The sequence below is a fragment of the Strix aluco genome, chromosome 21, assembly GCF_031877795.1.
Source record: "Strix aluco isolate bStrAlu1 chromosome 21, bStrAlu1.hap1, whole genome shotgun sequence".
Lineage (NCBI taxonomy): Eukaryota > Metazoa > Chordata > Aves > Strigiformes > Strigidae > Strix > Strix aluco.
Genome location: NC_133951.1, coordinates 14,219,793 through 14,240,312, shown reverse-complemented (window position 1 = coordinate 14,240,312; position 20,520 = coordinate 14,219,793). Strand labels below are relative to the sequence as shown.

The 20,520-nt window shown below is 50.0% G+C and overlaps 1 protein-coding gene across 5 annotated transcripts in view; it reads right to left on the bottom strand.

Annotated features, from left to right (window-relative positions):
- Window positions 1-221: 221 nt before the first annotated feature.
- TBC1D16 (TBC1 domain family member 16) overlaps window positions 222-20,520 on the bottom strand; it is a 32,434-nt gene continuing 12,135 nt past the window's right edge. For 4 of the 5 annotated variants that reach the window (XM_074847356.1, XM_074847355.1, XM_074847359.1 and 1 more), the window contains 9 exons: window positions 10,004-10,201; window positions 9,019-9,166; window positions 7,799-7,966; window positions 6,978-7,126; window positions 6,047-6,181; window positions 4,783-4,969; window positions 3,496-3,675; window positions 2,844-2,990; window positions 222-2,416 (listed from right to left, as the gene is read on the bottom strand). In XM_074847356.1, the coding sequence (XP_074703457.1) occupies window positions 2,171-2,416; window positions 2,844-2,990; window positions 3,496-3,675; window positions 4,783-4,969; window positions 6,047-6,181; window positions 6,978-7,126; window positions 7,799-7,966; window positions 9,019-9,166; window positions 10,004-10,201 (1,558 nt within the window). In that variant the 3' untranslated portion in view covers window positions 222-2,170. The remainder of the gene's footprint in view (window positions 2,417-2,843; window positions 2,991-3,495; window positions 3,676-4,782; window positions 4,970-6,046; window positions 6,182-6,977; window positions 7,127-7,798; window positions 7,967-9,018; window positions 9,167-10,003; window positions 10,202-20,520) is intronic. The other variant, XM_074847358.1, reaches the window with a different exon arrangement.

Below are 20,520 nucleotides of genomic sequence, written 5' to 3'. Positions count from 1 at the left end.
GCCACCGCCGCTCGGAGCCGGCAGCCAGGTGAAAATGTCGAGTGGGGCCACACACGGCGCCGGTCCGCGGAGCCTGGGGGGAGCGGCGCAGACCCAGCACCCGACGTGTCCCCTTGCATGGTCGCGGAGGAGCTGCTCGAGCTGTGGGTCGTGTCCAGCCGAGTGCCGTGCCCTGACTTTAAGGTGCGGTGCCCAGCCAGGACAGCAATGTACCACACGAGTGCCTCACACAAACTTTTATTATTCACTGAAACGTTATAAATCTCGAAGAACTCCCCATTTCACAGCAAAACAGCCACCAGCCCTTATGTGTGGTGTCACCTCCTACAGCCCCTGCAGCCTCGGTACCTCTCAAGCTGGGTGATTTTGGAGGTGTGTGATACTGCAGTGGTTTCACCATTGCTCTCACCAAGGGGAAGGTTTTCATCCGCTGAATTAAAGGCACACAAATCAGGAGCCAAACTGTCCTTCTGCCACACAACAGCCAGTCTCTGGCGTGGTGCCTACATAGGGCCAAGTCCTCTTCCCCTTACGAACACACTGTGCACTTGGGCTTCACGCAGGGCACCCCAGACTTCCCAGCAGGGCACACACGCTCCACAACAGGCTCTGGGTAAGGCCTTGCAGGAAGATTTTTAGAGAAATTGGCTTGTCAGATGCAGGAACCTGCTGCAGCACTGTGCACGAGGATCCAGGGTTTTCCAGGCGTGCTGCTGATGGGACAAACAAGCCTGACAGGCAAAGCTGAAAAGCGAGCGCAGACTTTCCCCGCTGGCAGACCGAGCCAGCCACCCAGGAGAAGCAGTGTGGCTGACGTGAGAGGGAGCAGGACGACCAGGAAAGGCTGAAAGACTTCATACGCCGTGCAGAGGGATGCAGCAAAGCCGGCACAGCCCGCTGTCCCCTCATCTCCTTTTTTTATTCTTACAAGGAAACGATTCCCTTGGCTCTGTTTGGCACAAACGCTGGCTCAGGACATGCCTTGGGCTGCCACTGAATTTGGTAAGGACATTTGGCAACGTGGCTGTGCTCAAGGCCCCAGCTCCACTTCTAGTTGGCAAATTTTATGGAGGACAAGAGGAGAAACATGCTGTCCTTTCAAAAATACTTGAAGGGAAACCTTTATCAGAGACAGAGCTCAGCAAAAACGACTGCAACAAACCAAGTTTCATTTTCACTTTGGGATGGGGAAGAGGGTGCACTATTGGCACCAGCTGAAGAGCCTGAAGCCCTCTTGGAGTGTTTGTGCTACAGCCTATGGTGAGGACAAGGAAGGACGGTAAATATTCAGTAATTGAGAAGAGCCAAAGGAAACACAATGGGAAACATACTGGGAACAACAGACTTCCATAAACAAGTGTCTAAAGTCTGTAGTTGTCAGCAGAAAGAAACAGCTTTGCTGTAACACCATGAAGTAAACTTTGGAAGGTGTCTGAAATACCCTGACTACAGAAAAGCAGTGCTTTAGGACCTGTGGCTGTACACTTTTTGTACAAATAGAAAAAAAATTCATGCCACTATACCATATGAAAAGAGAAAAGGCGAGAGACAAGACCTTTAGGTGACCAGTTCTTCCTCGCCAACACAGCAGACACCTTCCCTGCAATCCCAGTAGCCTGCAGTTTCATTTTTGGCAGATTATAATTAAAACTGTCTTTATGGCTTTAGAGAGAAGCCACTAAGCTGCACGTTTTGGTTGAAGCAGAGAGCATGTGCACCTGGTATGCTCTGGATGAAGGGGCAGGCAGAGGTCTTGCCACAGCTCTGCTCCTTCCACCTGACCCACAAACGCTGCTGGTCGTACTTGGCTCTCTTTAGTGTTCTCATTTCTCATCAGCAAGTAACAAAGTTCTGGTCGCTAACCAGTCCAATCCCAGAGGCAGAATAAAAAGTCTTTGTTAAGACCTAGAAAAAGCATGTTTCTAACAAAATCAAATCCAAACACGTGCAAATGCTGTTCCTGGTTTGATGCATTTTGTTCAGGTTCCACCTGCAGTGCACTGGAATTTGCTTCCCCTGTAGAGTGATTTAATTCTTCTTCCATTCTCCACCTTTTGGTCTTCCCAGGAGTCTTGACAAACTATCCCTCCTTTTCTGCCTTCAACATTTTTTCTTATGCACATCCTTCCTGCTTTTCCCTCTTCCGCTGTCACATCCCGTTCCTCTACAGCTATTTTCGGAAAGCAAAGACGTCCCGTGTTTTCGAGCCTCTCTTGCCTTCGAGTCCTGGTTTAGGAGAAGATGCCTCCACCAGCCCACCGTAGGGGCAGCTCTCGGACTGCGGGTGATGGCCAGAGCACTCCACAGCGGGGATGAAGCCGCTGTCCCACATCCCCGTCCCGCAGAGCTTGCACAGGTCGTGCAGGCTGCAGGGGATGCGGGGTAAGAGGTGGAACTGATAGAGCAGACTCCTCGCCTGGAGGGGAGAGAGACAAAGTCATTCCCCCCCTCACCGGGGGCCCGCAGCCTCCTGCCTGGCTACCTTAGGAGAGCCAAAGCCCCAGCAGAGAAGCGTCCCTCCACGTCCCTCCTGAGCCCAAACCTGACGGTTAAAGGAGGCGCCGGGGACGCGCAGCCCCTGCCCCGCCGTCACTCCCAGCCCGAGGCGGACGGGGCACCGCGGCACAGAGACGAAGAGCTCGCTCTGCTGTTTCCCTGCGTGCAGGGGTTATCCCAACCCGAAGCACTCCGTAAGTACCCCTATTTCTGCAGCACCCCACCCTCCCAGGCTCCAGGCGTGCAGGGGGATACAGGAGATTCGGAAGATTCGTCATCAGTCCCTGATTTTCTCAACGCTCTGACTCATCTCTGGGACCTGAGGCTCAGCCCCCGTCAGCATTTACCTTCCTGAGCACCAGTTCGCCGTTCATGTGCATCGCCAGGTTGCCGAAATGCAGCAGCATCTGGTCAGTGGCCAGCTGCTGTTCAATGACATCGTCCCCATAAATCACCACGATGGCCACGCAGATGAAGAGGTGGAAGTAGTCAGTCTGCAATGAGAAAAGAGGGGCTGGAGTACAGCAGGTGGAGGCAGAGGTCTGACCTCACCTCCTCACCCTTCACAAGCACATCCTTAGCAGAGATTTTGTTCTTCTTCCAGTTTTGCTGAGTGGTACCCAGAAAGCGAGTTATTGGTGGATTCTGAATCAAAGTCTCTTGCCTTTACAGCACGGCAGCAAGGTTTGCACCACTGCTTTCAAAGCAGACTAGTGATTTTCGGGAAGACTTTTTCCATCTGTGTAAGAGGAGTCTGAACTTCAGAAGTGGATGTTCAGCACTTTCTGAAAAATCTCCTTTTGAAGCCCAGACACCCTCAAGTAGGAGAGGCAAGCCTCCATCCTCCTGCTACATGGATAAACCCCTTTGACAGCTACAGACCCGCTGTAACACCTACTTCTTTTGGATACTTTTCTACTAAGAGCCGTTAAGGAAATTCTGCAATGCTTGCTGAGACAGTTGCCCAGTGCACGCCGAGCCCAAGCCCAGCTCTCTAACCTGATAGTGAGCCCAGCACGCTTCCCACATGCGCAAAGCCTCGGCGTCTGGAAATTCACGTTTAAAACAGAGGAGGATCCAACGGTGACAGAAAAGCATCTGCAGGCCGTCCTCTCCCAAGGAAGAAAGGTGCTGGTAGAAGCGTGGGTGCATGAGCCGTAGCAGCTCTCGCAGGTACATCTGGAAAAGACGCTCTGAGCTGAGCCGCTGCCCCCACCCGCTGTCCCGGGGAGCCCCCGCACTGCACCCCAGGCCTGGCTGCCCGCAGAGCTGCCCACGCTGCTCTTCTCCCACAAAAATCTCTGGCCTTATGGCCTGGATGTTACAGCACAGGAGCATGCTTGGATCTACCACTAAAGGCCAGAGCTCACAGGCCACGGCAGCTATTTCACAAGGAAGGATGGAGGGTGAAAAGAAGATCCCGTGACACTACGTTGTGAAAAGAAAGAAGGGGAGAGATTCAGGCTGAGGAAAGTGGCTGGAGCCTTAAAAACCAGAGAAAAGAAAGGACACAGCTCTCTCTGGCAATATCTCATTTCAGTTGAGGCTGAGCAATGAAGCGATTTTGGAAAGCCTGACTATACAGGCACATTACAGTGAATAAATCTGCACGTTAACTAACTGCGTCCCACCAGCAGCCTCCCATGGGGTTTCCACCACAACTTTGCCACTTTAAATTAGTGTCATCATGACCCGGACAGGATTGTTCAGCTTTAGAATGGATTTTTCAGGACCTTAACCAGAAACAACTGACATTCATGTTAAAACCTAAAAAGTTCCAATTTGTAAACAAGATCACCTTGTTTTAAGAAACTGCCAGATACATAAGGCTTTCATTTGGACGTAATTTTAAAAATCTATTAAAAATATTAAGACCTTAAAAAACAGAAAGAGGGCTGCAGCTCAATCAACTCCTCTGCCTCACTGACACCAAACGCCCCAGAATCAGGACAAAGCCAAACCAGTGACTCTTCACCACCTGGGAGAAGTACAGAGTCAAAGCCAGCAGCACCCTAAATACATTTGCTCATAAAAGATTCCTTGAGTCGGCACCCTTTAGCATAGCCAAGGTAAGTTTACTCTGGCAATTTATTGGCTCTAACTGCCTCTGGAGTGCCCCAATCACCCAGGATCGATTTTATCCATGGGGTATTTTGTGGCGTTGGGGTGTGACTCGGCATGCTGGAACCCAAGAGCCCCGGTAACGCGTCAGCGCGTTCTTCTGATCTGACCGGGGGGCGGAGAAGCTAAAGACAAGGTGAAAGGGAGCTCAGCACTCAGCCTCACCAGCTGTTTCTCCATATCCTCATCCCGGGGCGAGCTGATGAAGATCGTGTTCTGCATCAATCCTACAAAGCACCAGAAAGTATCCGACTCATCTAGGACCTCTGCCAGGAGTGGGGCAACCAGGTCGGACATCCCCTGGGAGTATCCGATCGTTGGGTTAAACACTGCATAGTTCAGCAAGATCCTCCTGGAGGAGAGATGAAAACAGGGAGGTGAGACAGGGAGAGGGCAGCGCCCCTTCCCCTCTACCCCAACTCCCACCGTACAGGCGGCAGCAGAGCAACAGATCACTCCTGCCATCTAAAAGATTAACTTGCAATAGCACCCGGTGGCTTTGAACTTTGGAGCATCTGTGCAGCATGTTGCATCCCACAGAGTCGCTTTCCCTAGAAGAACTGTGTCTAGAAGCACAACAAAGACACACTAACACTACACCTAACTGGAACTCTCCTTATTTTTTAGGATTACAACATTTTGCGTCCATCCAGAGAGGCTCCTGGACGGGCAACAGCAGCCTAAGACCACGGATTTGAACAGAACTCCTTTAGGCTCCTGTTTTCCAGCCGCAGCGCAGCCCACTGCGAGCAGTGCAGTAGGAACAAGCAACACCGGTCATCTCAGGTGCATCTCAGTACTGCAAGGTGCTTTAACACATACAGATAAACCCGGCTGCAAACATCACACCAGTGAAATAAACTCCAGGAGAAGGTTTTCAACACACAGGCACCAAAATATAAAAAGAAAACGAGAATTGAAAAAGACAAAGAGGACAGAGATGAAGGGCCCGGGGGAAAGGAGAGCTGATGCCTACACATCCACGAGGCTCCACGCCACGCTGCCAGCTGAAATCTGACTGTCTGTAGGCACACATTCACAAGTCACACCCCCATGAAGCAGCCTCTGGTGCGCTCGTCCTCGCCCCCATCAGAACCACAGACCCAAGCGACTGCTCAGAACCCTGCTGCAACACCCACGACGCCCCCAGAGCCCCCAAAGCTCACCCCTCTTCTGTGCCTGGCTATGGAGGGAAGTTAGGTGATGGGAGCAGGGTTTTTGTATCGGGAGGTCGGTGGCCAGAGCAGCAGTGAAAGCTCTGGGGCAGAAGTCCCTGGTTTTGCATCCCGTGGTACCGGTCACCACATGCCCGGTGCTCTTCAGCCCTCCCACAGCAGTGACCGAGGCAGCCTGGGCCGGGGGGGGGTTACTGAGCTTTCTCACGGTCGGTAGGACACGTTGTTTGGGACACTAGGATCAGATACTTCACCTCATAGTTTCCACGTTTGGGTTGTCCTCCCCTCGAAAGAACTGGTTGCTGCGGTCAGTCCTCACCACGTCTTTATCTACCGTGAACTGTACTTTACACCAAAAATCCTTCTGTTCATCTGGAGTCATCGAAAGCCTGAAAATGGAGCAGCAACAGGAGGACATTGCCGAGAGAGGAGTATGATCGCCACAAGGAACAAAAAGCCTTATTTCAGCTTGAGTTTTCAGGGAAAAATTATCCCTGTACAGTTTTCTTATCACCTGAAAAACAGACAAGCAGGTCTGTCCAGAACAGCAGATTTTCTGACCAGAGGAATTACTAGAAGGAGCCTCCTGGGTTATAAATGGGATGACATGATGTGTTTTCTGCGATAAACTCCACTTCAGCAGCAGTCAGACTCTGCTCTCCACTGCTCCTTGTGGGTGGCACACCAGAACTCACCACTCTGTTTTGATTGTCTCCTAATTAATAACACTACTGTCCCTCTCCAGCTTAAATGTACCCACAACTCGATTACAACATACAGTTCTTGCAGTAATAACGACGTTGAATTAGATATCCCTTCTTCTTTCCAATTCTTACATTAGATATATTTACAAAGAAATATAAGATCCCATTTTCACCTTCTGTGTGCTAAACCAAGCACGCTCAGCTTGCAGTCTTGCCTGTGAGATAAGCTTCCCTACCTGGGACTGAGGAGCCTCTTTGAAGACCCCAGGTAAGATAATCCTGGAGCTGTTTGGTATTAGCTCTGGGCTCCCGAGAGGTCAGCTGTGCCTGATACACCTCCTCTACCATCCCTCTCACTCCTCTGCTCCAATCAGCTTCTCCTGAAGCGAAGGAGGCAGAGACTCTCTACAGCACCAGCAGTGTTACTGCAACGTCAGGCCTGGGGAGAGATGAGCAGGGGAGGATGAAGCCGGTCTGTTACCTTTTCTCCTGGATCTCAAAGTATTCTTTCCTCTTCTGCAGCCTCAGTGCCTCCCTCTCTTCAGAGGTGGACTCGTAGCTGTAGTAGTGCAGCAGAAAGGGCCACACCTCCCCACGGATGGAAATATCAATCCCACCAAAGAAAATGGCCTGGAAGAAGGAGCAGAAGTTATGACTGGTGCAGTTTTAACGTTCCCAAAAACAGCAACAAGAAACTGCCCGCTACTGTGCTTTGGTGGCTTTGCAGTTCTTTCCTGACAAGTGACGCCTTGATTCAAGCTCCTGCAATTTGCACATGTTTAGAGGGAAAGTGCTGGCCTTCTATTCCCAGACGAGACACAAATCGGGCTCATTTCAATGTCAATAACCCCCCCTGGAGAGGCTCTATGATTAACGTGTCGTTCTCATGTCACGGCTTAATCCTCAATCTTGGAGACACTGCATTGCACTGCAAACTTCTCTCTCAGGACCCGGACCCAGTGATCCCCCGCAAGCCTTGCGTTATTTCATACAGTAATCTCAATTTTTCTCTCTTTGATTTGCTCACACCGCATTTTGCAAGCACGTCTCGCACTGGACGCTTTGGTTTACTGATCCCAACCGGCAGCAGAAGCCGGACAGCTGAGGGAGATGCTCTCCCACCCTGCCTGCAGCAGCCTCACCTGCAGTGCCAGCAAGACCTCCAGCCAGGCTGGTCTTTACATGCTCGGACACCCAGTTCTTGCCCCCAGCACGAAAACAAACTCTTGCGGCTTCCACCCGGGGACTCGCCCTCTGCGGCAGGAGAGAAAGGACCCAAACCAGAGCGGGTGCCCCGCTCACCTTCTGCAGCTTGTACTCCTCCTCCACCTGTCCGGATTCATTCAGGTGATGGAGCCAGGCAGACACGTCCAGACGCTTGTACGTGTTCTCCTCCGGGTGGGTTTCCGAGGAGGGCAGCTTGGGACGGCGGATGGAGAACTGCATACATGTTTTTTCATCAGCAAGCTGCTGAACCGGGGAAAACAATACAAAAAAACTGGAGGCAGGAGCCAGAGATAGCAGCGGAGTATGAAACACAGCAATTTTCAGAGCAGGAAAGCCTTTTTGCATGGTTCGCGTAGGATTAAACGCTGAGGCGCTGCACTTGGGGAGGGTTTTTTTAAAATTCTAACCATTACAATAGCAAGAGTGATTAGAATAATTAAAAATCTGAGCGCCACAAAACAGCTTCATCTTTAAAAAAAATAGTTTCCATTCCTCCCCCAATCTTATCCCTGACCTGAAACTGAATTAATGCTGCTTACAGCAAAACTTCACCCTGCCAGGAATGCCTGCAATAAATTACATATGATTGGCCATATACAAAGGGATTGCTGTTAGGCAAGCAGGGAGCTGCACTGCCAGGCTCTCTAAGGGCACTCATGATCCCAGTGCAAGACTGCAGCTGACATTTAATTTAAAAATCAAAGGTTGTTCAATGCAAAAAGTGAGCCCATGCGACCATAATAAGAAAAGCAGCAGGGGGCTCTGTGGGAAGGATGGAAATTTAAAAATCACTGTTTCTAATAAGCACATACAGTATCTTAAACAGATAATTAAAGAGCTCTTATCACATTTGTATGTAGATTGAACAAAATATGGCAAGATGCCTTGTCAAAACATTTTCCAAAGCGGTGTGCTACGCTTCACAAAATGGATGAAAGACTCTGACAGAATTTCAGACCTACCACTGCAGATTTCCAAGTCACCTTATGTGCCTAAAGCACCGTGCTGACCTGTCGGGTCTAGCAAAATAACTACCCAAGCAAGTCTTCTGGATTATCTTCCCCCATATCCCACAGGCAGAACAGGAATGGATGGGGATAAGAGAGTACGAGAGAGGCCTCGTGTCCGACTCGTGGTCGTGTCCTAAACAACATCCAACACGTTGTAGCTTTCTGCCTGACTGGGTGACATGAACTCACGGCTTCAGTCCCCAACGCACTGCCCTGGCTACAAATGTTAAGTGTGAAACATCTGCTGGAAAACCCCTCTTCGCCCCATCAGCCTCGCTCAGGTACCTGGTCCTTGAGATGGGTCTCTGTGCAGTACTTCCACTGCTGGAACACCTCAGACAGTTTATCCAGGCCACCATGGTGAAAATGGAAGATCTTGTACTGGCTTTCCCTGCTCGCAACAACCAGCTGTCCGCAGGTGCACGCCTCATCGCTGTGGGACAGAACCACGGGGGAGAACAACCTGCATTTATTGCCCAGGATAACGAGGGGCCCAGCGGGAAGGGGGAACATCAGCTGAGGGGAGTGGGAAGCAAATTACAAAGAAGTGTAGCAGCAAGTTATGCCTTAAAACAGGGCACAGAAGTAATTTTACAGCTCTGGGAGTTGATGATCCTTACGGGTCCCTTCCAACTTGAGATATTCTATAATTCTGTGGCATGGCCATCGTGACCGTTTTCCCCAAGAAGCTCCACTTGTGCCTGCTAACAGCACTCTTTTACCCTTCCATCATGTGAGGGAATTAAATTTTGTCTTCCCTGGAGAAAAACCCACAAGAAGTCTGCCCCAGCAATATTAAGGCAGTACACAAAGTCAGCTCCTAGGGATGTGAGGACTTGGTTGCACACTGCATTGTCTAAAGAAGCAGGGAGTGAGAGTGAAAAGAAAGAGTCAAAATGTTTTTAGTATCTTTTGTAATAATTTGAAAGATAATTGAAGAGGCTAAGAGCAGGAAGACCCTAGAGGAGCCCCAGGGAGGGGCAGGCAGGGGAGAAGGTACTGTAGATAAAGAGATTTTTTCCACACCTCCAGGTTCTTTTAAACATTTTTGGTAAGATAGCGAAGAGCAACCTTTACCTTACTAGGGAAAAAAATCCTTCAGACCCCATAACTGTAATTCAGAGGCTCTCCTTGGGAAGGCTGACGCTTGCTTTCCTGGAGACAGCCGTTAGGGAGAGACTTCCACGGACGGCAGAAGCCCTCTGCCCCCACAGAGCCAGCGTGTGCTGACCCCGGGCACACACAAACACCACACACAGAAATACGGTACCTGAAGAAGAGGCGAAGGGATCTCATTTGTCCCAGGTCCACTCTGAAGACACCACAGACCTGCTCGAGGGCAAATACTTTCTGCTGTTCGTCCCATCTGGTGCTCTGCATTTGCCCGTTATTCTCCTGGAACTGGGCACTGGTGTCGAGGCTGGAGGCAGAGCTGGTGGAGCAGGTCATGCGATTGTCACACGTGTCCCTGCAGACAAGAGCGGGGAGGGAGGAAGCCCCGCAAGACATCAGCCAAAGACGACTGCAGTTACACGCAATAACCACAGATGCTCCACGTTAAAAATCTTTTGTCAGAGCTCTGAAATTGGAATTCAGTGCAGGTCTAAGGAGTCAATAACCGACAGCCCGCGTAAGAGACTAAATTATTTTCAATTAAATTAATTCCCTATCAGACCAAAAAACGATCCTATTTCTTTGTCTGTTCCTAAATTCCATGCAGAACTGGGGAGAGCCAAAATCATTCCTCAAAACACTTGACTTTTGAGAAGGCAAAAACTAAGAAGCCCAGCGTGGGAACAGCCCAGACTCCTCCAGGAGCGACCCGTCCCTGCTCCTTCGGCACAGCACAAGGACCAGTTTGGGGATCCCCCCAGTCCAGCAGGCTCTGCCCGCTCTCCAGCCCACGCCACAGAGCCCTGGACTGCAGGACCCCTTCAAACCATTATGCCTCTGGATTGATGACCCCAAGATGGAAAACCTTGGGCCATGGAAAAAACTTGACAGCAGAAGCACGGGTGCCTGACGGGCTGCATCAGCAGCTCCAGCGTCACGTAGTGAATAACTTCCCAAGGAGGAGAGTTCTTGTCCCACAGCACGAGCAGCCGCCTCAGCACGCAGCTCTGCTGCTCCGCACCGGGCTGGGGAGAGGAGGAGGGAGCACATCCAGACGGCAGCACTGACTAGGAATTCCTTCAGTGACCAGTAAGATCCAAAGATATTGTCCCAGAGCTAGAGTTTCCCATTACACCTTTGCAAGTGCACCTGACAAGCCTGGATTCATGTGTATAAACTTTAGACAAATGGTTTCCGCTTGCAAACTCGAAACTTCAGAGAGTGCAGGAGCGGGAAATTACACACGAGCTCTTTAACCCACCACAACGTCGAGAGAGCGAACCCAACCGTTTTCCAATATGTCGGGAGCTCGCTGCACCCCAGACATTTATCTTTAAGAGTAAACTGAGTTTAGATTAAAAAAACCCACATGCCCGCCACCAGCCCTGATCCCCAAAGAAAAATATCACTGCTTTGAGAATTAGGTGAATCTGAAACTGTGACCCCTTGATTCTTAAAAAGGCCAATACATGTGAACAATCTCAGCGCAAGCTCTGAATGGGTTCCGCTGTGAAATCAGGGTTTGCAAAACAAGGCAAGTAGCAGGTATAAAGACAGCCCCCTGCAATGCCACTTTATGCAATGTTTTCTAATCCGCTTATCTAACAATGTAGGCACTGAACGCTGAAAATCACACACTCAGCATGCATCTGCAGCACACCACATCAGTATGCTTTCCAAGCCTGGCTACAGTGCCTCTTCCACAGGGACAAGCCTTATTTGCAGCATCTACCCGTGGTTCAGGTCATTGCGTTCCAATGGCCAGGTCTCCGGACATCCCAGTTAGTTGTGGGTTAAATTGTTAACCGAGCCCCTGTGAGGCGCCCGGTTCAAACGTATGACTCAAAACCTCGGCGCCCACACGCATGGGGAATAAATCCCCGAGCCCCCTTCTCCAGTTCTGCAGCATTATGCAGATGAGACCAAGTCTGCTTTACTTTCAGCTAAAAGAGCGGCCTCACCACTCTGTTCATGAAGTTCTGCTGCTCCATTTTTCTGAACGGAAACATCAAAGCAGAACTTACGTTTGAGCCGTTCGGAGGTTGAGGACTGAGAAGTGACACGGCAGTATCGCCATGTGAGCAGGGATCACACGACACACCCAGACTCACTCACAGCAGTTTTTCTAGGTTAGACCCCGGGATACTTCCAGTCTCAAGCGCAGCTACACACCATCACCTGCACCTTGTGAATTTTTCCATGAAAACTGTACTGGCCTTTGTGAAAAATCAAGCGTTACTTTCTGATAAAGCTGCAAAATATAACACTTTCTAAAACATTCAGTACCTCGTGTTAATGCGAAAGTAATGAGAGTCCTGGTACAAGACACTTGTGCTGGACTGCTTGCTATAAGCAGCTGGTATTTATGGAGCAACACTTCGTAACAGCCACAGCTGGTTACACAGGATTTTCCTGGAAGAGATGACTCAAACCGGCTCAAAGACTAAGCAGAGGCAACCAATTTTCTAAAACTCTTGCAAAGATGAACTGGTCAGTACGGCAAAGGGCTGGAAGACGGGTTGGCTGTGAGGATCATTGTCCCGCGGTTCCCTCATCAGAGGCCAACGCGCCCATTCTCCAAGAGCCTCATCTCAAACGACCAGTGGCAGAGGGATGACTGCCAAGAAGCGATGGTTCCCAGCAGAGCTGGGCAGGCTCGCTTTGATCCCCGGGACTCGGGCAGCTCCTCCGTACACAACGCTGCTGCCAGCTGCAGCTCCTCCTGCGCCGTAACCAAAATCCGCTTCAGATACACGAGTAGCTACCCGAAAACTCAGAGGCTGGACACACACATCACAACATGCTGGCAATGTTCTAGTTTCTGGAAATGCCTTTTCAAGACAAATGTTTACAGTTCACATTTAGCCACCAGCTACAAGCTTGCAAATGCATCCAACATACACGTAAGCAATCTGAAGCAACATGTGTAAGTGGATTTACCCTTTCTGGACAGCAAAAAGCCAGCAAGTGTACGCAGGGTGCCTCAGAGTGTGCAGCCCAGGGAAATTCCAATGTTTTCATTGATGTAGAAGATGAAATCTGAAAGAGACATCTGTGCACCCCACGCCTCTCAGGGAGGTCGATGAACACGGACATTCATACACAGCACAGGCGCAGAGAGAGCACCGCCTCATACACCAGCACATACTTACTCACTGTGGAAATTAAGAAAAAAACCGCACTGCATTTAAAATTACTTTTTCCTGTATATATTGACTGAAAAAAAAAATTGAAGATGCTAATCTGTTGGACTACTTTTTAAAATAATTTTGAGATCATTCTGTAAGTAACAAGTAGTATGACCAATGCTAACTTTGTGGCTTTTGGGGCGTCCTCTAACTAGGCACACAAGATACGCAGATGCAAGGGAAGAATTTATTATTTGTCAAACTATTTTATCTGTTAGATGAGGAATTCATACCAGAGTGCCCTGCAAAAGCAGGGAGCTGAAGCACTGCAAGGCAAATAGCTGGAGGAACATTCCAGAGAGACTTTGGGTTGTGGGATCCAGGAAAAACAGAGTGCCAGCTAGTATACAGCACTGCTCAGCAAAACAAGAGAACAAGTGCAATGGTCCCTGGGAATAAAAGGGACAGGGGGAAAAAAAAAAAAGGAGGATTAGCAAAACCTGAAGCAGGAAACCCACGGACATATTCATGATTCCACTTAAGCCTTTTCCCCTGCTGCAGTCCCATTGCTCTTTTGTCACAAAATACATCTCATTCTTGCTGGTGAGCAAGACCCAGTGGTGATGTATTTTCAACAATCAACTACAGCAATCAACCCTATCTGCATTCCTCGAGCTTCTGCAGGCCCTAAGACAGCGAGCGCTTGCGCAAGGCAGCCGCCGTCCTCTCCCACCGCACGGCAGCTCTCCCGCACGCCCGATCCGAGGAGGTCGGGCACTCTGCGAGTGAGACTTTGGGCGTGCAGTGATGGAGTAATGGGACCCAACTCACTGGTCGGCCAAAACATCTGCACACACCTACAGCCTAAAGAGAGATAAAACCAATGATTATCTCTGTTACAGAGCCAGGGCAGAGACCTGCACCAATTACATGGGAAGACTATTTCAGCAACAAAGATCTAATAACTCATTTTACGACCCGATGTGACAAATGTAATTATAAGAGGGAAAGGGGCTGAAGATTACAGCCATGATGTGGCAGTTACCTAAGCTGTCAGCATGCATCGCCCTGTCGTGGTTTAAACCCGGTTCCCAGAGAGCCTCTCGCAGCAGCCAAACCGCCTGGCTCTCCGTCACCGCTGCATGAAAGCGCGCCGTGGCTAATAACAGCTCTCCTTACAGCCCGAGCTGCTCCTGCACGCTGGCTTCTGAAGCATCATTTACAGACAATAAGTATCATCATAATGTATGAGCATCCATGTAATGGGAATTACATGCCCCTTTTCCTCCCCAGGGGTTAGCATTTCTCTTTCTCCACTATTCCCCACAGGCACTGGCCTTCTAGGTTCCTCTTCTTTCCAGCAAGGTGAAATAGCTCATGGCAGCATCAGCTGCCTAAAATGTCTAATACAGAGAGCTTCAAAAAAATAATCCATCAATAAAATTTTGAAGTTATCCTGAAACGCCTAAAAATTTAGTGTAGCGACTGTACAAAGTGAGGCAATCCCGGGCAGCTGGAACCCAAATCTATTGTTTTGATTAAAAAGTGTCCTTGACAATGTACATATATAATGAGTTGTGAAACAAGCTGACTTCAGCAACATATTAAAAACATGCAAAAGAAAACTGACTGGTAATCTGGGATTAGAAAAAATTTGTCAAAATATTTCTGCTCGTTCTGCGTACGCTGCAGAGAAGGACTGGAAGGACACTCGTGGGATGGCGCCTGCTCCCAGAGGAGCGTGGCCACGCGCAGTCAGACGGTGACAGTGAAACGCTGCAGTCGCACCAGCCACTCGCATCTGAGCAGCGCAAACGAGTAACTAGGTTAAGAATTGTGTTAAATTCACCCTTTGGCTGAAAATATTTGGAACTTGAAGTGCCTCTCCCTCAGAGAGCCCGAACAGAATCCATTTACACTGACCTCAGTGAATAGGGAAAAAGGTGTTAGTCTGGATGAAAGCCTAACCAGAATTTCTGAAATTAAATGTCAAAACATCCTCATGTGGAAGCGTATCTACATGTCTGCAAACATGCGTGGAAACAAATCTAAGAATTCTTCCTATTTGTTGGGGAAACCTGTGAAAAACTGCCCAGGCTGTTACAGTACAAAGTACACGAATGTCAACGTGGACTTTCCAAAAGCTTGTTCCACAGGCTTTCCATTGATCTGTTTGCTTTCAAAACATAAATTTCCCCACGTTGAACTGCACTAAATGCTATTTAGTAGCTAATTAACTTTCTGTGCTGAAAACCTCCTGTAATTGCACTTCTTTCACCTTTTTTAGCCTGTGTCCTCCAGGGAACCCAAGCTGTCCTACGGCATTTGTTCTGCTCATTTCTGTCTCACAGGCACAAGTTCCTCCCTGACACCAGGCTGCCAATCACGGCTGCAGAGGTCACTGGAGACCAAATTAGGAGCACTCTGCCTCTGACAAACTTGCTTTGCTTAGCTTGCCGTAAAGGGAAAATAAAAGGTTATGAAAAATAATTGTATCCTTTCATGCTCGGCACCAGGAAGCAGATTCAACAGCGCTTCTAAAAGTCAGCATATTATTGTTAGTCACTCTTTGCATTGTTAATGTTATTAACGATATTCAAAGAAGCTGTTTATATCTCAAAAGCGTTGGAATCCCTCCCGCCCTCCCCCTGCACAGGGGAAGAGCAGAAGGTGGTTTGTGGTTCGCAGCCGTCCGCGCGCCGGCCATCCCACCGCACATGCTGCGGGGAGGGCAGCAGCTTCTACAGTCACCCTCCGACCTTGGACTGTAACAGCGAGTTCAGGATCAGGGACGGGGCTCTGAATTAACATCAACTTTGTGAACACGAGCCTGACAAATAAAACATTTTAACACAACGAAACAAGGGACTCAAGGAAACTCGATTATGCAGCTTTGCCTTCCGATAGGCGTAATTGGTTTGTCCTTGAGAAATAAAGATCAAAACAATTTGTTATGCTTTACGGGGCTATCGCAATCGGCTGCTTCAGCACCCTGCCTGCCTTCCCAGAGCAGACACAACCCCCGGCGCAGGTAGGACAGGCAGTGGCCACCTCTGCCGCCCGTTCCTCCTCCCAAAGCTCGGCGGACAAAAGCGGAGCTGTGCGGCCGCGGCCGGCGCCCCGGGATGACCCACCTCTGCAGCGGGGCTGGGTGCTGCCTTCCTGCCCCGCGCCGCCGAGGAGGGCGGCCGCTGGGCGAGAAGCCTCACTACACTGGGGGCTTTGTTGCTCCTAATTCATTCCTGCGAGTCCTCGTGGCCTGAAGGGAAGCCGAGCGATTTTAGCCAGCAAGAGGGGGCATTAGAAAAACAGCCCCGCTCACCTCCAAGGGGTTCCCTCCAACTGCTGTGAATGAAACCAGAAGGAAAACAAAATAAACCAAGAATTCTTGAGTTAATTATTTTGAGTGTAAGTGGGAAGGGAAAAAAAAAATAAATCAGAAGTTTGTAGTGAATTAATGTGTGTTTTAATCTCTTTTACCCAATCGAAGCCTGGAACGTGACACACATCTACCTTCAGTTAAAAGACAAGCAATCTGTTTTTTGCAGATGAGACTCCCAGGCAGGTGTAGGCTACTGAGGTAAAACCCAAGCAAGGTTTTTCTCTGTGACTTCTTGTTGCAGTGAGGTAGCGGGGGCAGAATTAGCAGTTTGATGCTTATGAATAAAATACACACAGCTCCCAAGAAGCCAAACACAACAAATCATTTAGAGCCGAGCCTACGCTGCTCAATGATGCAAATGTTACCCTCATCTTAAGGAAGGAAAATATTCCAAAAGCTGAATGGCAGATTTTTACAATCCATACAGCGAAGGGGCACCTCATGCCTCGGCTTTAGCTCATTAATAAATCAATCGAAATGCAACACTTAAAAAAAAAATTCCTTAGATGGAAAAAGTGATTTCTCAGCAAAGCCCGAAAAAGAATGTTTGCTTTTCAGCCTATTCCAGACTGGAAAAGGGGACCTTTCTTACCAGTGTTTATTTTATATTTAAAATCAATGCATTACTTTGCTTTTTTTCTTTCAGTTCTATCCATGCAAAAATAAAATTCTACACTAATTATGCTAATTACAATCAAGCCTTCAAAACCCCGGTCCCTTGAAAGCCCTGAAGATTACCTTTGTTCTTGTATTCTTGGCTCTAAGCAATGAACTGGGAATTTCAGGGGGACTTTTTACTGACAGACAAAGTTAACCAACTCCCCGGACTCCGCACTGCTGCTGACCCAGTATTAGCAGAGCCAGCACCACCCAGAGAGAATTTCACTGTTTCCACAATACAATGCGGATTTCCCAAGGGGAGAGCTTTCTTCGAGTAGCAGAAAAGGGAGAGGAAAAAGGAGAGCTGACTAAAAGCATGTTTCAGAGTTATTGTAAATGCTTAATGCTGTTATAATTGCGAGGACCAAGCCAAGACGACAGAGGCTATGCAGATTTATTTGCATATACTGTTGTACTTCTTAGAGGGGACATGCTCTTTATTTTGATCCAGTTAGCGCAATTCTTCCCTCACAAAGCTATGGATACCTGCCAGCAGCATTTATCTCCGCTCTCAATTAGGATTTCTGGGCGTTCCGATCGTATAAATAAGGAACAGAAGAAATGCAAGAATATCCTGGGAAAAGGCACTTTATTGCAATGCCTCCCGGAGAAAACAGCCCCGGTTGTGTTTTACTCCGCTCCTGCAAGATCTCCTGCTCTCCAGCGAGGCTGGCCTGCAGCCCAGCCTTCCCCTCGCCCCGCTGCCCGCTCGGGAAGGAGCCCCCTGCTCCCTTCGAAATCCTCCTGTTCCCCTGGGACAAGCCCACGCTGTCATTTTCTGTCCATCATTCCGCTCCAGGGTAATTCCACGAGCGAGGAACAGCGGAGCGGAGCTGCCGGGCCTCAGCCTGGGTGCAGGGTGGGCCCAGCGCTCCCTCGGGCGGCTCTGCCGAGGGGGCGGGAAGCGGCCGGACCCTCCGCTTCGCCAGAGGGCACGGGGCGGCTGGGCCGGGGGTGCCCAGCGGGGTCCGGGGGTACCGGGGGGGGGGGCGGCCACCGGCACCGGGGAGCGCGCGGCCGCGCCGCTGAGCGGAGCCCGCCCCCTGGCGGCCGCGCCGCGCCCCCCGCCCGGCCCCGCGCCCAGCCACGGCCACGGCCACGGCCACGGCCACGGCCACGGCCACGGCCCCGCCGGCCCTTTCCGAGTCCGAAGTGGGAGTTCAGCGCTTCCCCGAACAGCGCCTGGAGCCCCAAAAACCCGGGGGGGGGGGGGGGAGGCCCAAAGCGGTTCCTCTCCGTTCCTCCATCGCTGCCGGTGGCGTGGCCGCGGGATCCCCTGCGGCAGCACCTGCTCCCCTCGCTGGCTGTTCCTCCTCCGAAATCCCGAAGAAAGAGCTTCACGATCCCGCTAGCTGCAATTCCTGATCTCAAGTTAGCTGTCACTATTTTTTTTCCTTTCCACAGAAATCTGGCAGCGAACCAACGGAGGGAAAAAACAAACCTGCTATAATTAATGTTCTTGCTGTTCAAATATTTATATAAAGCAAGATAGAGCCGTATGCCTCCGCAATCTCTTGGATCTGTCCAACCTTCCCAGCTCTGCAGCCAGTAACAACTTTAACTGATTACACAGCACCGCCGACGGCAACGGCGAAGGCCAGCTCCTCTTCCCAGCGCCCAGCTCCAGGCAGACCACCCAAAAGTACTGCCTTGGAGTGCCCCCAAGGAGAAGGGAAAAAGGATCATCCCTGTGACGGATGAAGGATTTGGGGATGTTTCTGGGTACAAATGGAATTAGGTGCTTCGGTGTCTTACATCATAAATGGCACTAGTTCAGGCAAACCGGGGAACTGGAGCCCCGAGGCAGCAGCAGCGAGGGACCCCGTGCCCTCATCCCCGGGGCTGAAATCACCAGAAGTAAGACAGCATGTCACGGGGTGCTGCTAGAAGTTACAGGAGATTTTGAAGTCTGTGACCAGTTCCCCTGGTTCTGAGAATATAATCACTTCTGTTACAACAGCGACGAATTCCCAACCTCTTGATGACTCCAGAGCTCCTGCCAGTTCACGCTAATTTCAGCTCATTTCCCCTATAATTTTGCCTCCTGTTTATTCTGCAGGGTCTGAGCAGCACCCAGCCTTTCAGGTGAGCTGCCAAAACAACATGATGCAACACCGTAGGCTCTGTTACCACCCGCTCCTGCAGCTGCTGCCACCCTCCGTAGGGCTGCACCTCCGCTCCCCCGTGAGAAGGTAATTTACTGATTAGCTCCCTGGGAAGAGGCTTAACAACAGGATGTGCAACACATCTGTAAAAATTGCATCAACTACGACGCCAAAGGGGTTTTTCCTTGTGTTGTGTGCTCTGCCTGGGCCGTCTGTAATAGTTCTGTTAGGTGAATTCACGTCTGCTGAAGAACATGAGAACTGTACCATCGCTTAGCACCATTATGAAAATGTGTCATTATTTTTATTACTGGCTGCTTAAATTATCACCTTATGAAAGGCGTCTCCTTCTTGCATTGATACCCACGACCACATCGGTCACGTCGCTTCTGCTTGTCCTCTAAAGCAAGTGCTGTGGAAGCGTGAGCTGGCGCCTGGTCCATCACCCGCGGGACCGCTCGCAGAGCTCCAGCCTCTGGCCAGGCGTTGCCCCAAACTCCACTCAGACGATTCCACCGCCGAGGCTTCTCGGTCCAAACGCTGACTGTATCGACTGAAATCCCAGCCTGAAGTTAGCGAAGGAACCAGTGCCAGCATTTATTTGTCCTCTTCAGCATTTTTATACGGTAACAGCAACTGCAGTTTATTACCGAAGTGAAAAGCCTTTAGCAGCCCTACCACCCATTGCTAAGGAAAGCTCCTGTTAACCAGGGATCACTCTGGCACGGCACGAAAGTAAACCCAAACCAAACACCACTTACAGAGCACTAAGTGCTTCCACAACCGATTGGTATAGATCTGATGTCACGGCCAGTTAAAATAACTCCAGGAGCATCAGTTGAAAGACATTCTATAGGTGTCAGATGCTATTTGGTTGCCAGGATGTAACAAAAGGCTTTTAGTTTCACTTTACTGATGGGGAAAATGGAAGCTGAGTAATTTAGCAGGGCGGCAAGAAGCCAAAGCTGGGTATAGAGTACAGTCGTCCTGAATTAGTGCCCTTCAGACCACAAGGCAAATGTCTCCTGACAGACAGCAAACACCAGTGACAGGGAAGAAAAGGAACAAAATGCAAGGATTTTATTTCCAGTATCCCTCCTTTCTACAGAAATACAGTCAGTGACAGAGCCGCTATCAATACAGGCACTTCCCACATTAGCTACCCCCCTGTAGGAACCACGTACTGCGAGCAGAAAGGGGCCACCACGTTCACAAGGGCACAAAAGCCAAGAGAGCAAAGCCACCTTTCCACGAGAGATGAGCGCACGGCGCAGAAGTGCCAGGCTCGTCTAAGAAGAGAAGCAAGAATGTGTACGCTGGTGCTGGGACACTCCCATAGCGCCTAGCCTGAGGAATTGTGTAAATGGGAGGAAAGCATCAATCACTGCGTGGGATCCCT